Source organism: Onychostruthus taczanowskii, unplaced genomic scaffold (genome assembly GCF_017590055.1).
Source record: "Onychostruthus taczanowskii isolate IOZ18803 unplaced genomic scaffold, ASM1759005v1 scaffold19, whole genome shotgun sequence".
Taxonomy (NCBI): Eukaryota; Metazoa; Chordata; class Aves; order Passeriformes; family Passeridae; genus Onychostruthus; species Onychostruthus taczanowskii.
The window spans coordinates 1,339,163-1,353,656 of NW_024499128.1; the positions used below are offsets into that span (position 1 = coordinate 1,339,163).

Sequence of the window (14,494 nt, forward strand, 5' to 3'; positions counted from 1 at the left end):
GGTTTCTTTCTCTAAAAGTTGCATCTGTTCTCTAGGTATATATTGCCAGTTGTCACCTTACCCAGCTCACACAGTCTGTGGCCGTGCTGAAATGACACCAGAAGCTTTCTCAGCTCCTTGCATTTATCAGGAATATCTACTGACCACCTAGATTTCAGTGATTTCAAACATATGACTATTTAGGTGGCTGTTGGTCTACCTGACACCTAAGGCAATTTTATTAGATAAATAAAGTTCAGTTTAAAAATCCAGTTTCAACAGTTTAAAACTGTTATCATTTACAGTTCTGGAAATTCCTTTCCCTGAAAGTAAAGGGACATATGGAAAAGGAATTTCAGATTTGACCTGTAGGTCAAAATTATGTTGCATTTAGGAATCTTAAGTGGTTTTGTACTGTCCAAAGTAACAATTTTACCAAATGGCAGTTTCTGTTGCTGGCTTTGCAAATGACATATTTACTAGCCCAAAATTAAGTCTTAACCTGATCTATGCTTCAAAAGCCAGTATTTACAGCTTGATACTGCCACATGGCTGATTCCCACCTTAAAATTACATCTGTACCTTCCAGAAATGCTGCCTGTTTGATGTGTGGTTTTGGGATATCTCAGGAGGAAGGTGGAGGTTTTACCCTCAGGTACCTTTGCATCACTGGGCTAATGAAACGTCTGTTTGGAGAGAGGAGGGGAGTGTGAGGCACGAGGATTCTGTGCTGGACAGACGTGTCTGTGCATCTGTGAGTGTTTGGAGAGCATTAAGGAAAGGACAAGTAGCTCCTGAAGGTGAGAGAACGAAAAGAAAGAGGAGTGTGAATGTTTTATATACTCCAGTCCATAAAGCTCCAGCAGCAGCAGTACCTGTTCCCTCAAACCTGTTCGTTCTTTATTTAGGAAAAAGTCAAAGCTTTCCTTGGGGAAAAGGAAAGTTGGAACCTTGGGTCTCAGTTTTAAAAATATCTACATTAAAAAAAAAAAAAGTTTTAACTCTCGATAGTCTGAAAAGTGTAAAAGAGCATAAGCAATGGGCTGGAAGCAGAAGAAAGCAGAAAGCAGAGCTGGAGCTCACTGGCACAGCCGGGTGGTGGGTGGCTGTGTGGGAGGGCACACACACACGAGTACCTTCAAATCTCTATTAAAAATACAGCATTATTTTTGTAAGCAGTCATTTTTTTATTATAAAATTTGTCAGTTTAGTTTCCAAGAGTCTTGCAAACCTTCCTCTTACAGTCTACTTTAATCTAGAAACAAGAGAAGAAAACTCCCTAAAATCTGGAGAATTTGATTTTAAATCTGTGCTCAGATGGGTTGTTTCCTCTTTGACTCTACTCCAAGTGCCCCAAGGCTGCCCTGAGGCTTCAGAAATAGGTGCAGATGGCTCAATTTTCTCCTGGTTTGAGCTTCTACACACAAACCTCTTGGTCCACAAATGTTAGTCGATAGAGATGAAGCTACTTCTTTCAAAATATATGAAGCTCCTCTCTTACATCTTTGACATTGCAACTGTTGAAGCCATTCAAATCCTTGAATTGGTTTGTTAATTTGATGAGGCTTCTGCCTCTCTGAGTTGCTGGGGACAAACTTAGTGAAGACTTGAATGTCACATTCTAAGGTTTCATTTTTCACTTATTTTCTTCTTCAGTAAGTATTACTGTGTGGTTAATTTGTTCTCTGGGATGGATGAAATAGAACTAATATGAAATTCAAATGAATTCTTCTGCTGGCAGCCTGTTTGTTAGCGGCAATAATGAAACATAATGGCCAATGGATAGAGAAATACATTAAGTATTTTTCTCAATAATTCAGGGGTTTGAGATATTTAACAATCAGTAAAAATATCCAGAAGAATCAATAATCTAGAATTTGACAGCGTACTTTTTAATTTTATATAGATGTGTGTGTGTATATATATATATTCTTATTTTGTGTGAGATCATGTTACCTTCTTAAATGCTTTCGTTATTAAGGGTTCCATTTCAGCTGTAGAAATTAAATTAAAAAAAAAAAAAAAAAAAGCCCCAAACGATGCAAACCACCTTTAATCTCTAAACTACTGGCTGTTTCATGAAAAACACCTGACCAGACATCGGTTTATCTTTCACGGGAGGCTGAGCAGGATTTTACAAGGTTATTTGCTTCCACCTACTGCTCATCCTCGATATTACAGAGGAGCCCAGGCGGGGAGCACTGGGATCGTTGGAATTGCAGAGGCTCATCCTTCCTCCCCTGGCTGTGGCAGTGCAGTGTGTGCGCAGGAATTCGGTCTGCCTTTCCCTCTGCCTTTCGGTCACCTGAGGAAAGGAAATATGCTGGAAGTTCAGATCACTTTTCTAAAGTTTCTGCTTTCTTGCGGTTGCCTGGGAGGTTTCTGGCAGTCTGTGTTGGGATGACAGGCACAGAGGAAGGAATTAGGGCTGGGATGGCAGGGAGAGAGCGAACTGCAGTGTGTGATAAAGTCAGGGCACTCAGGGCCTGGGGGTGTTAGCAGCACCAATGGGTACCTCAGGGTAGTGATTCCACTGCTCCTGCTTGCAATTCCAGGAGTGAAATTAAACATGGAATTACAGAAACTATGTAAAATAAAGTATGTGCAGATTTCTACTGCATCCTAAAGCCAAAATCTCATTCAGGGCCATACTACTACCAATAATTCTTTCTGCTTTCTATAGCTTTCACTTCCCTCTGTTCAGTAACATTTTTATACTGCTGCTGTTGATGAAGGTGGTATATTTGTTCCCCAGTGTGTTAAACTTGAAAAATCCCAGCCCTTAAGCTTGTTCTTGTCCTGCATTGCTCCTGATGTCCTGCAGAAAACCTTGCTTTGTTTCCCTGTTGCTGCCACCAAACAAAACAGACCAAAAAGAACCTTTATATAAAACATGGAGCTCTTAATATGTTTGTAATGATATTATTTAATTGGCTGTTAAGCAGTGACACATGGAGGAAAAAAAAGGAATTGTGCTGGTTTTAAACTGAAATGGATGAGAGGGTTTTCTATTTCATTCTGTCTTTTCTATGAAACAACCTGTGAAATATTCTATCATTGTATAGTTTGCCTAAAATAATTCTTCAAAAGGAACATGTTTTCTGAGTTTTTCCTTTTTATTTTGTGATGTAACAACGTTAAAGAAGGTGCCTGATACATTGTTCAGATCTCTAGGATTTTACAACTGCTTTTCAGCAATGGTGCTTCTCCATCTCAAATAATTCATAGAGCTGGGAAATTTGCAATACACATATGAAGTGACAGCACTTTGTCATTTTGCACTTAGGGAAAGTAGCACAGATGTCTCCCAGAGAACATTCTCATTTCTTCCCTTCTTGCTCTGAGATTGACAGATGATTCATTTTGATGGTTTTTAAAGCTTAGGGTCTGTGAACATTTTTTCTTTAAAAGAGGTCTATCTAGGATGCAGACATATACTCAAATATTTATATTTAAACACAGATTTGATTAAGTCAGTAGCTTCACTGGTTTAAAGAATTACAACACTAATTGCTTCAGAAAATTAACTGGTTATTATCTTGCCCTTGTGCAGAAGTCTGAATCCAGGCGTGTAGTCTTGAAGACATACAGCTATTTCTTTTAAATCTGACTGCATAATTTCAAAGATAACACATTCTTGCAGTGAGCCTGAACCCATGCAGATGTGGTTTTCACTGCTAGAGATGCAGTGGTTAATTTATAAACATTCACTTTCCATATCTTTAGGTAGATAGCCAAACACTAGGGGATGAAATACTTGTGTAATGTTCAGGAATAAAACACAGAGCAGAAATGCTGAAATTTGCCATTCAGCCTGAACCTTTTCCTGGGGCTGGTCTGGGCTCCAGGTGAGATCTGGGCTCCAGGTGAGGTCTCATTTCCAGGTGAGATCTGGGCTCCAGGTGAGGTCTGAGCTCCAGGTGAGGTCTGAGCTCCAGGTGAGGTCTGGGCTCCAGGTGAGGTCTCAGCTCCAGGTGAGGTCTCATTTCCAGGTGAGGTCTCAGCTCCAGGTGAGGTCTCATTTCCAGGTGAGGTCTGGGCTCCAGGTGAGGTTTCAGCTCCAGGTGAGGCTCGTTGTCTCGTTAATTCCTGATTGAGCAGGGGAGGCTCAGCTGGGCTGCCCCCCGGGTCGGGCTGGGGCTGCTCTGGTGCCTCTCTTTGCTGCTCCAGACAACCATAGTGGATCAGCTGTGCTGGGAGGAAGCTGGGTTTTGTTTCATCCAGGTAGAACTGCATTTTTAATTGAGTAATGAATGCTTGTGAACTTGGGCCTCTTAGAAATTGCTTTTAATGGGAAAGGGCAGTGGTGAAGTAGCAAACTGCATTGTTCCATGGGCAGCAGAAGGGACCAGAGTGCTGTTGGGCCTTCAGGTATATCCATCATGCTGAGAGCCTGTAATAGCCATGACTACAGTCTGAGAGCAGCTACTTTGTTCTGCTTTCAGTTAATTTAGGTCAGTGTGAGAGACAGAGCCACTCCTGTCCTTGGTAATATGGAAAGAGATGATTCATTTTTGATTAAGCAATAAATATGTTAAAGAACATTACACTCTTTCCAAAAGATGACTTAGGGCACAGCTAGGACATGAAGGCACTGGTGCTAATGGAGTTTGAATTCATTCCCCTGAGGGAGAAGGCTTTTTGAAAAGCTCAGGTTTTTTCCCTCCCCAAAAAGAAGCAAGTGTAAATATCCAAACAGGCTCAGGAAGTCAGCCTGTAGGCAGAGAGAGTATTTCCTTCTCCTCCACGTGGGAGACGTGGGGAGAGACTGTCTGGCTGCCAGAAAGGCACACTTGAAAGAAAATTTTTGAGTGTTATATTCCCCAAACTGGAGTCTGGTTCCTCATGAAAAGTGATGGAATAAAAAGAGTATTAGAGGTGCTGATTCATGTATTAGACTGGCTAGAATAACAAATGGTTTTTTGCTGTTTAAGAAATGACACAATATGCCTTATGAAACTATCTTTAATATAATTTGCTGTGAATTCAAGTATTTTTTTCCAGGAAACCTTGCTTCATCTTACTTGGTTAAATGGTTTAATTTTTTTAAATCTTTTATAGATGTAGGTAGGAAGTCTCTGGCTTTGAAGTAAAACCAGCCCTTCATTTGAGATGAATAGACATGCTGTTGAAGAAACAGAAATTCTTCTTCTTACATTTGTTTTCATTTTTAATAGGAGCTGATATTTGCTGTCAGCATTTGAATTTATGTGCAAGTAACTAACCAGTAATTTGAAATCTGATTAGAGTAGTTCCAGCTTTGGTGAGAGGTTGGGGAAGTATTTTTCACGAAAAATGTCCCTGAGCCATATGTTATTCTTTCCCCAAAAGAAATCTCTAAAAACTGCAATAGTTAAGCAAAATTTGCTTCCAAGAATCTCCTCACTAGAAAAGTAAAGATGAAAAAAAATTAGTGATTTTAATTGTATTTGGCTTACTCAGTTTCCAGTAATAACTTGCTGTAAAAAGGGTGGCTGGGAAGCAATAAATGCTTTTGGAGTGTAATTTTTGTGATAACAATTATCCCTGCATGTCTTCAGCACAAAAATCTGTAGGTTCAATGAGTCAAAATACTTTAGGAATAAAAGGACCATGTGTTGGGTGTCATTAGATTTGAGGTCATTTGTTTCACTCCTGAAGAAAACATGTCCAAGATACCCACACGTGTGCGAGCCTGTGCACACACACGTTTCCATGTTTATCATAAACAGAGGCTTTGCTGTTCTTGCACATTGCAATGAGATTCAGACACAAATCTCTATCAACTCCTAGCTAGCACAGATAAGAGACAGAAGATTGAGCAGTTTCTCCTCTTTAGCTTACCTTTATATTTGTTTCAGTTTCCATCATTTCTTTATTAAAAAAAAAAAAAAAAAAAAAGAGTGAGCAACAAATAGATTTTCCTCAAGATAGAAGCCAAAATTAAAATTTATACTAACAAATCGTATTTTTTCCTGAGAGCTGGCTACACCATATTGAAATAGGTTTGGGTGGGGTTTTTTTGTGTGTTCATTCAATCCTCCCTTTAAATTTATGTCTGTAGTAAAGTGTAATAAACTTCACCTCAATGCACAGTACTGGACATTGTGTATTCAAATAACTGTGTGTACAAAAATAACAGTTCTTCAGCCTGAGTTACTCCCCCAGTGCTGGTCAGTGTGCTTTGTGACATGGGCTTCTCTATTTCTGCTTTCAGGACACTAAAGCAGAGTGCAGTTCTCGTGTAGAAACTGAGGACAGAAAAGTAAGTGGCTTGTTTTAATGTGATTTCTCAGGCAACTCTAGTAGCTGGGATTTTCTCTGGTTGTTGTTTGTTTTGTTTGTTTGTTTTTTTTTTTAATTAAACCATGTGAAATTATTTTATGGTTCTTTACATGTCTATGTGTTCATAATTTCAATGGGGGCAAAAGAGTCTTACTCTATTGAAAATACCTGTTAGAAATTTGAATAACTGTTTTGATAGGAGAAGAAGGGAATTATAGTCTTAATCTCTTTATGCTACAAGAAGTTTACAAGGCAGTTGCACTTTCTATTCTTGATTTTCATTATTAACAAAGTGATTGTGTGTCTTTCACACATAGTTGGCATACCATGTTAAGTATTTGTAAGCCAGCAAGATTGCTTTTTCTTGCTTTACAAGTAGTACCTTTGAAATATATATATTATATTTCTTTTTTTCATTTTAGAGGGTTGATTAAAGCAAATGTTTCCTGTTTTATTTTCTGTGGACAGATATAAACCAGATACAAAATACATTTTCAGTTGTGTTCTTCACCCTACTCATGGTAAAAACTAACCAAGAAACAAAGGCTTCACAATGAAGCCTTCAGCTTAAAAAAAATTAAATTGTCAGACATAAATATCAGTTCAGTTTTAAAGAGAGTAACATGTTTTGTTTGAAAATCTGTTGCTACTGAAATTTGAAAATCTGGATGACTAGATCTGTGCAGGCTGTTTCTGTGTGGAATCATAACTGAGGTTGGGGAAGCTTTGAGCACATGACATGTGATTTAAAGTCTCTAACTCCAGCTGGTCCTCACTCTGTCCCACTGAGGCTGCAGGTTCTGAGCATCAGCTTTGATCTAACTCTCCAGGTGCTTTTAGCCATTTAGGTTCTTGTTGCTTTAAATTGTGCTAAAATCCAGGCTGGGACCTTACTTCTAAACACCAAGTTTTGACTTTTTTTAGTGTTGGTAGCAACTACTAAAACTGCCCAAGCCAGAATTTCTTTCTGCAGTGTGAATTATGGGAAAAGGTGTCAGGAGCCTGACAAGATTTGAACTACAATTTATTCAGGTGTTGTATTTCTTCTTCCTTGTAGTGCAACTTTAATCTAGCAGAGCACTGGCTGTTGCCAGTAAATTGTGGGTTTGTTCCTGGTTTATGATGCCATGGTTTGTACCTCAGAGGAATTTCAGGAGATGTCTGAGACCTTCTCTTGTGACTCACAGGGACTGCCCTGAGCTGGGGTGGTTTCCACCTCAGTGACTCAGGATATCCAGCTTGCACATCCAGAGACTGCAATTAGCAGAAAGGATTGTCTATAAAACCCCTGGATTTTTCTTCTTCCTTTTTTTATTTTGTGGGAGCACTCTGAAAGAGCAGGAATGTGATAAACACTGGTTGTTGCAGGATCTGTTTCATTTTTTCTCTGTGTTTGGTCCCAAAATTGCAGCTTCCACCAAGTTTAAGTGGCAGTTGTTCTTTCCAGTCCAGGGAGGGAGTTACCAGTGATAATCAAATACAGATCCATCAGTCTTGGTTAATACCAATGAATTGTTGCATGTTTGTTGAAAGCATCAATTAAGAATGTAACGTAATTCATAAACCTGAAACGTTGCAAATAAATATTTTTATTTCATTGAACTTGAAATCAAGACAAACTACTGCAATTAGGGCATGCATCATTAGTATCTAATAATTTGCACTTCCATAATGAAATATACTACTAATGAACTATATCATTAGTAATTAATGGGAAATTTTCCCATTTAACCACAAAATACAAACCTGCAAGGTGCCTTTTCTTGTGTTCTTTTTTTCTGAAGTTTTCTAATCTATAACTTCTGAAGTAGAAATTTATGTAACCATGACTAAAGCATTGCCTGCAGGCAAACTCAAATTTAATAACTGTACTTATTATTTTGAAATCTATTATTCTGTAAATTCCAAAATAGCAGTTAATTATCGCAACCACTTCATCACTGTGATTTGCCTCTCCTTTCATTGTCTTCAGCTGACCTTTCTGTGTAAGATTTTTATTTATTTCCTGCAAGGCTAAAAGCTCCCAGGTTTGAGAATACCAGGTGACAAGCAATGCAGATTCTGCTCTCTCTGGCTTGGATAATTATGAATTACTTAATTGCCTTTACCTTTCCCAGCAGAACACCCATAAGTGCATGTACAACTCATTTCCTACTTGATGAAGACTTTTTTCTGCATTTGACACTCCCAAGCTTTCTTGTTTTGATCTCCCACCACCATTCTGAACATCACAATATTGGATGTTTAATGACTCACGCGATCACAGAAATGGCTCAGCTTTGCTTCTCACGAAAACCTATCTACAAAAGTGACCCTTAAATTATCACAGGAAAAAACCTGTTAAAAACATGCCACGTGTGATTTTTGTAAAAAATCCATGGATATCTGCAGCTAGACATGTGATGTTTGGGAATTTGGGCCATGAATCCAAAGCCCGTGTCATGTTCTGCTATTGTAAGGCTGATGGCAGATGGTCAGGTTGCTTTTCCTTTTCCCCATGTTTTCTGGTATAACTCTGTGTGTTGGGCACAAACAAAATGGTTCTGGTGGAATGCAGTTAAGAAGGATATTGGCCATTTTGCCAAGAGGGAGAACATGTGGATTCCTTTGAAATCCTTCCATTTGATATAACCAAACCGCTTTCTGTCTCTAATAAGGCTTCTAATGTGTGCAGCCTTTTTGTTGGTGTTGCCCTTACACAGCTCCATCATCTCCCATTACCTGAAAAACCTGCCTTGTTTTTTTATAAGATTATATTTTTAAAAATCTTTCTTGTTTGTTTTTTTTTTTAAATTTAACCTCAGTTCATATCTTTACCTGGTCTGAGCAGTTTTTTTGGGTTTTTTTAAATATGTTTATATGGGACTTGCTTCAAACAGTAATCTCCAAAAATATAAATAGAAAAAGAAACTGTAAATACGATTTCTCCCAGTCCTGCTCTGTCTTTGAGATCTGAATAGAGCACAAAGGACATACTTTGTTTTACTCTGCAATTGTCATATCATCAAATTAATTCATGGCAATGCTGTGAAACCAAAACTCTGATGTGAAGTTACATCCCCTGACATCCTTTGTCTGACATTTCCACCTGACACTGCAAACTGGAAGTTAACTTACAGTGACCTTTCTGTGCTGGATAATTTTGTCTCAGCTTGTTTTTACTATGTTGGGAATGTTTTATTCTTCAGCTCTGGCTGTTTCATTTCTATTTTATTTCAGTTTATTCTCCCCCTAATGGGGCTGTGCTGGCTGTAATGTGCAGTGCCATTCTCCTGTTGCTGGCAGGCAGCAAATGCAGCTCAGCACCATTAGCAGGGGGCTCAAGGTCACCCAGGGTGTCCTGCTGCATTTTCCCTTCTGGAGAGGGAAGTGGCTCGTGGAGAGAATATTTTTGAGATGCATCTTGACTTGAAAATGTCCCACTTCAGAGCTGGGAGCGTGCAGGTTTTATGAGAGCTGCAGACTTTATGGCAGTGCATCAGGGCAATAACCTGATGGGTCAGGAAGGCAGGAAGATTCCCTGGAGTGCCATAATGTTTCCTAACTCCCTATTACCTGCTGTGGGATACAGGGTAGGCACTAAAGCCTTTCCTTTTCTCTGCCTGCTGTGCAAAATATTTCTTTTTTTTTTTTTTTTTTTTATTTTCTTTACTACCTTCTGTCAATAGATCTCAAATTACTTTACAAACAAATTAAAAACACCTATGAGGAAAGTACTTACAGTTATATGGCTTGAGTTACATATGGAGAAATAGATGTATGAAGGGCAGATATAGGCAAGGTTATAAAATGTGTCTGAGACAAAATGAGGAGAAAAAGAAACAGCATTACAAAAATATCTTGCTTTGTCTATTCAATGGCTTCTTGCAGGATGTTTTTGGGGTTCTTTTAGTTTATTCCAAGTGATCATATAAAGATGTTTTTCCTGGAAGTTTAAGGGAATAGTCTTTTAGGAGAAAATATTTATCCAAGTTCTCTGATCATCAGATTACTTTAGAAGGGAATTAATAAGGGTATCAAATAGTGAGGAGCACCATGGAAGGACTGAGTCAACTCCTGGCATCATAGATGTTGATTTGTTGTTGTACTGTTTCCTTTCATGGTAGTCCCTTTTCCTGCTGTTTAGGGGCTCTTTAGCAGTGAATAGGAATAAGTGTCATTTTTATTCCCTTATGAAGGCATTGTGCAATCTGTGTAATTGTGTGGATTATTGAGATGCATTTTCACTCCCATTGAAAGAAATATTTTCTGTTGTTGTGAGGGAAGATTATAGACTCCAATGGATTGGTAGGGAAGTGTCTAAACTGTATTTGGGTATAGATTTGGAGGAATCTAAGGAAGTTTTGAATCCTGATGGCCCTTCTGCCAGAGTGAACAAATGATTCCTGCTTCTTCTGCCTCTTTCCCTGTATAAACTGTTCCAGGTGTTGTTGAGCCATTGCAGGACAGGACCACACAAAGTGGAGAGGCTTGACCACAGAATTCAGGAAGCAGGGGGAGTAACCCAGAGGGGGAATAATGAGCTGTTCCAGGAATAGCATCCTCCTGTCACAGCACAGCAGATGTTTCCCCTGACATCTCAGCTCATGTAAGTCAGATTTACCCGCTGCTTCTGAGCCTTCCTCAGTGCAGTTTCCACAACTTCCACAAAAGGGTGAAGTTATCTAAGGGATGTGTGTGTGGGGTGTGTAGTTTGTTTGTTTGTTTGTTACCAGAAAAGTTACTTGAAATTCATGGCTGATTCCTTCACAATTATTTGAAATCAAGATCTGTTGCTCTTCAGGGATCCTAAAACTCAGAAAGTTGAATCAAGCCCATAATCTATGTTGTTTAGGCACTATTTATTATTATTCTTACTACTTTTAGTGATATTTTTAAATCAAAGGATTTTTTTCTCCTTTGTCTTAGTTTTATGTTCTTTTCAAATAAAAGCAACACTTCTGGGAAGACAGGGAGCTGAAAGTTGCCCTGCAACTTAAGACACTGCATTATTTATTAGTCAGCCTAATAAATATTGGCAAGTCTAATGTGAAGAATTGCTCAGAAATCCAGTCCATTTCCTGGCATGTGGCTTGACAGAGTGCAAAGTCTTGCTGCAAAGTTTCCTGGTATTTGAATGCTCATAATGTCAGCCCTATTACTGCTCTCTTGTTCTCGCTGTCACTGACATGCAATTATGGGATTTCACAACTGAAGTGGTGACAGTTGCTCCTCTGTGTGTGTGTGTGTCTGTCTTTCCCCTTAATCCAACTCTATCTAGCAATCTGTAATTTGATAAAGTGGAATTGAAGTGACAGGCGTGACAGAAGTGCCAAAACAATAATTTGACCTCCCACTGAAGTGTCAACGTGTTCTGCTGCATGACTTTTACATATGCTGAATACACAGAAGGGACATGGATAGTGCATTTTCTGTGCTGCAATGCCTGCTAAGGCAGAGGGCTAAAAAAAGCTTTTACTACAGTGTGTCTTTTGGCCAATGTGTTCCATCCTGAACCATCTCATCTCCTATCCCTGTGTTAATATGTATAAACATGATTGCTGCTGCAAATAAATTACATTTTTATTGGGAGATTTTTTTCAAATCTTCATTTTGAGGATATTTTGATAAATCTCAAAATTATAATTCTGTGATTGTCTACAGAATTAGTTCTCTGACTTTATTTTACTTTTGTTTTTGAATCTCTTCTACCTTGAAATAAATTTCATTAGGTATATGACACATTCCTGCTAATAACTCCTAAAAAGCTCACCGAGCTAGAAAGAACATTCTTTTATATGCATGTTATTCATGCATATAATAAAATAAATAAAATATTTTATTAGCACTGAAGTAAATGTATGCACAAGTTACTTTGGCATATATTCATATGTGCTGTACCTGCATTGCATACAAGTAATTATGTTTCAGCTGGGGACAAGGGAGAGGGCAGGAGACGGAAACTGTTTGCTTTAATACTTGGATAGATGTAAAGTTAAAATATTGAGATTCAGGGGAGAAGAATCAGAGGCGAAAGGGAAAACTCAAGTCTGAGTTGATGCTAATTACCTGTCAAAATTAAGTGAAGAATAATTTGGGGGAGACTCAAGTCTCGCTGAAATTGTGTTTACACCTGGCCATTAAATTTTCAGCGGGTATAAAAACAGAGGGGAATTGGCTTTTGAAGTTAAAGAAGGGAAAACCTCACAGATCTATAAATATTAGAGTGCTGTGAATGGGAACATGTCTTGAATCTTGTGTGTGTTTGTGAACCAATAAAACCTCACAGCAGTGGGGGACTGCAGCTTCTGCTGCTGGGGTGGAACATTTCCTTTTAAAAGGGTTTGGGTGTTCATAACCCAGGCTCCTCAGTGGGGTTTTAGGGTGTTCACATGTTTTTGGGTGGTGTCAGCTGTTCATAACCCAGGCTCCTCAGTGGGGGTTTTAGGGTGTTCACATGTGCCAGAGGCTTCCATGGTCACTGATGCTTTAGAGATGAGTCAGTTTCCAGTTGGCATTTCCTTCTCTGTCTTTTTTTCTCATTTTTTAAAATAAAGATTTTAAAGATTTTAATCTTTATTTATGGGAGATTTGATTAAGAAGGACTGAGCTGACAACATGTACCTATGACCCACCTTATTTGCAGGCATTTTTGGACCTGGTCTAAAGAGTACTGAAAGAGAAGGGAGGGCTTACACTGCTGTGAGAAAAATTATCTCTGTACAGACAGAAGAGTCTCAGGTTGGGGCCTTTCCTTTCATTTAAATTACTGCCAACCTGTGCTTAGGCATGGAAATGTTTTGTTCCTACATTTTAATTTTCCTCTCAGTAAGGAAAATAGCCACTGACAGGTCTGTTTTCCTAAACTATCCTTAAAGAGCCTTACTGGTGAGTTAGAAATGCAGAGATTATGTATTTCCCCAGAAAAAAAGAATGGAAATGCGAGTTCTTTTATGATTTATTCAGAGTCCTTGTAGCAAAGCTCCTGTTGAGACAAGCCCACCAATATGCTGCTATATGGGAGGTTGCAGTTGCTCTGTCTTTATTTAACACCAGACAAATGCTCTGACCTCAGGCTGCTTCTCTGTAAAAGTTGTGTAGTCCTGTGTACTCTTCACTGAGGCTGTTGTATAGGAAACTTGGAAATGACACCTGAGATTTGGGAGAAGAACTGGGTGCAGGCCACTTCTCTAAATAATAAAATGGAGAGAGATAAATAACATTCTTTCTGTATCAAATGCTGTGTACCTATGGAAAGTTTAACTTTTTATATTGAAAATTTGAGTCCTTTTAGGAATTGAACCACTACATATATTTTTGCATTTGTTCTCCTTATAACCAGAATTTAAAAAAAAATGAGAATAAGAATAAATTCTTATGGAAATATTTAGGAATATTAGGTATTAAAAATTCTCATTTGTTTCTTCCACTCCATGTCTTCAGCATTATTATGGATGGGAGCAGAGGTTGTGCACTGACCCTCTGTGCATGTGGGCTCAGTTCTGTGCCTGCAGCAACATCTGAGTCTGTTGGACAGGTTCATTCCTCCTTCCTGAGGAATACTTGGCTCCAGGGAATATTTGGCTCCAGGGGCTGGAGCTCTGTGATTCCCCCTCTCTGTTAACCCCTCTCTTGGTGCTCAGGTGCTGTCCAGGAGTTGGCTCCTGCTGGGAATTCTTTTTGGGGATTGAGGCTCTCTGCAAACAGTGACTCAAAGAGAAGTATTGCTTATGCTTAACAGCATTGTCACAGTGCAGGAGGAGGGACAGAATGTCACCCAAAGGGTTTGACACGTGGATGAGCTGGCTGAGGCAGCAGCTGGTACCCCCACACCTGACACTGGGATTGGAGAGACAGGAAAGGTAAAAGAGAAAATTCATGAGTGAGATAGTTTATTAGGTGAAGAGACAAAAAACCCTAACCAAACCCAAGCCCCAGGAGGTGCAGAGGAAGTCTGAAGGAATCCCAGCAGCAGCACAGGATTCCTCTGGTCAGCGATGCCTTGAGGAGCCAGCAGCCTTTTGTTCTTACGCAGCAGGAGCTCATCTGTAGGATTTTTTATTTTTAGTCAAAAGGAGTCCATAACTCTTTGAGCTGCCTCCCTTCACTGTGCATATTCCTTGGGCATTATAGGACACATTTCCACACTGTGAATGGATAGGGAAAGCCTTCTGGCATTTGTATGTGAATGCAGAGATCTTATCTCAGCCTGAATTGATCAGATGGCTCTCCAGGAGCACATGCATGGCAAGATTATCAGTGGCAGATTGTT

General features: G+C 39.2%; 1 protein-coding gene across 1 annotated transcript in view; it reads left to right on the top strand.

The window, feature by feature from the left end:
- The window catches only part of RBFOX1 (RNA binding fox-1 homolog 1), a 1,146,709-nt gene that overhangs the window by 621,455 nt on the left and 510,760 nt on the right, over positions 1-14,494 (top strand). Inside the window, exon 5 of the mRNA XM_041401522.1 lies at positions 6,176-6,223. Coding sequence (XP_041257456.1) covers positions 6,176-6,223 — 48 coding nt within the window. The remainder of the gene's footprint in view (positions 1-6,175; positions 6,224-14,494) is intronic.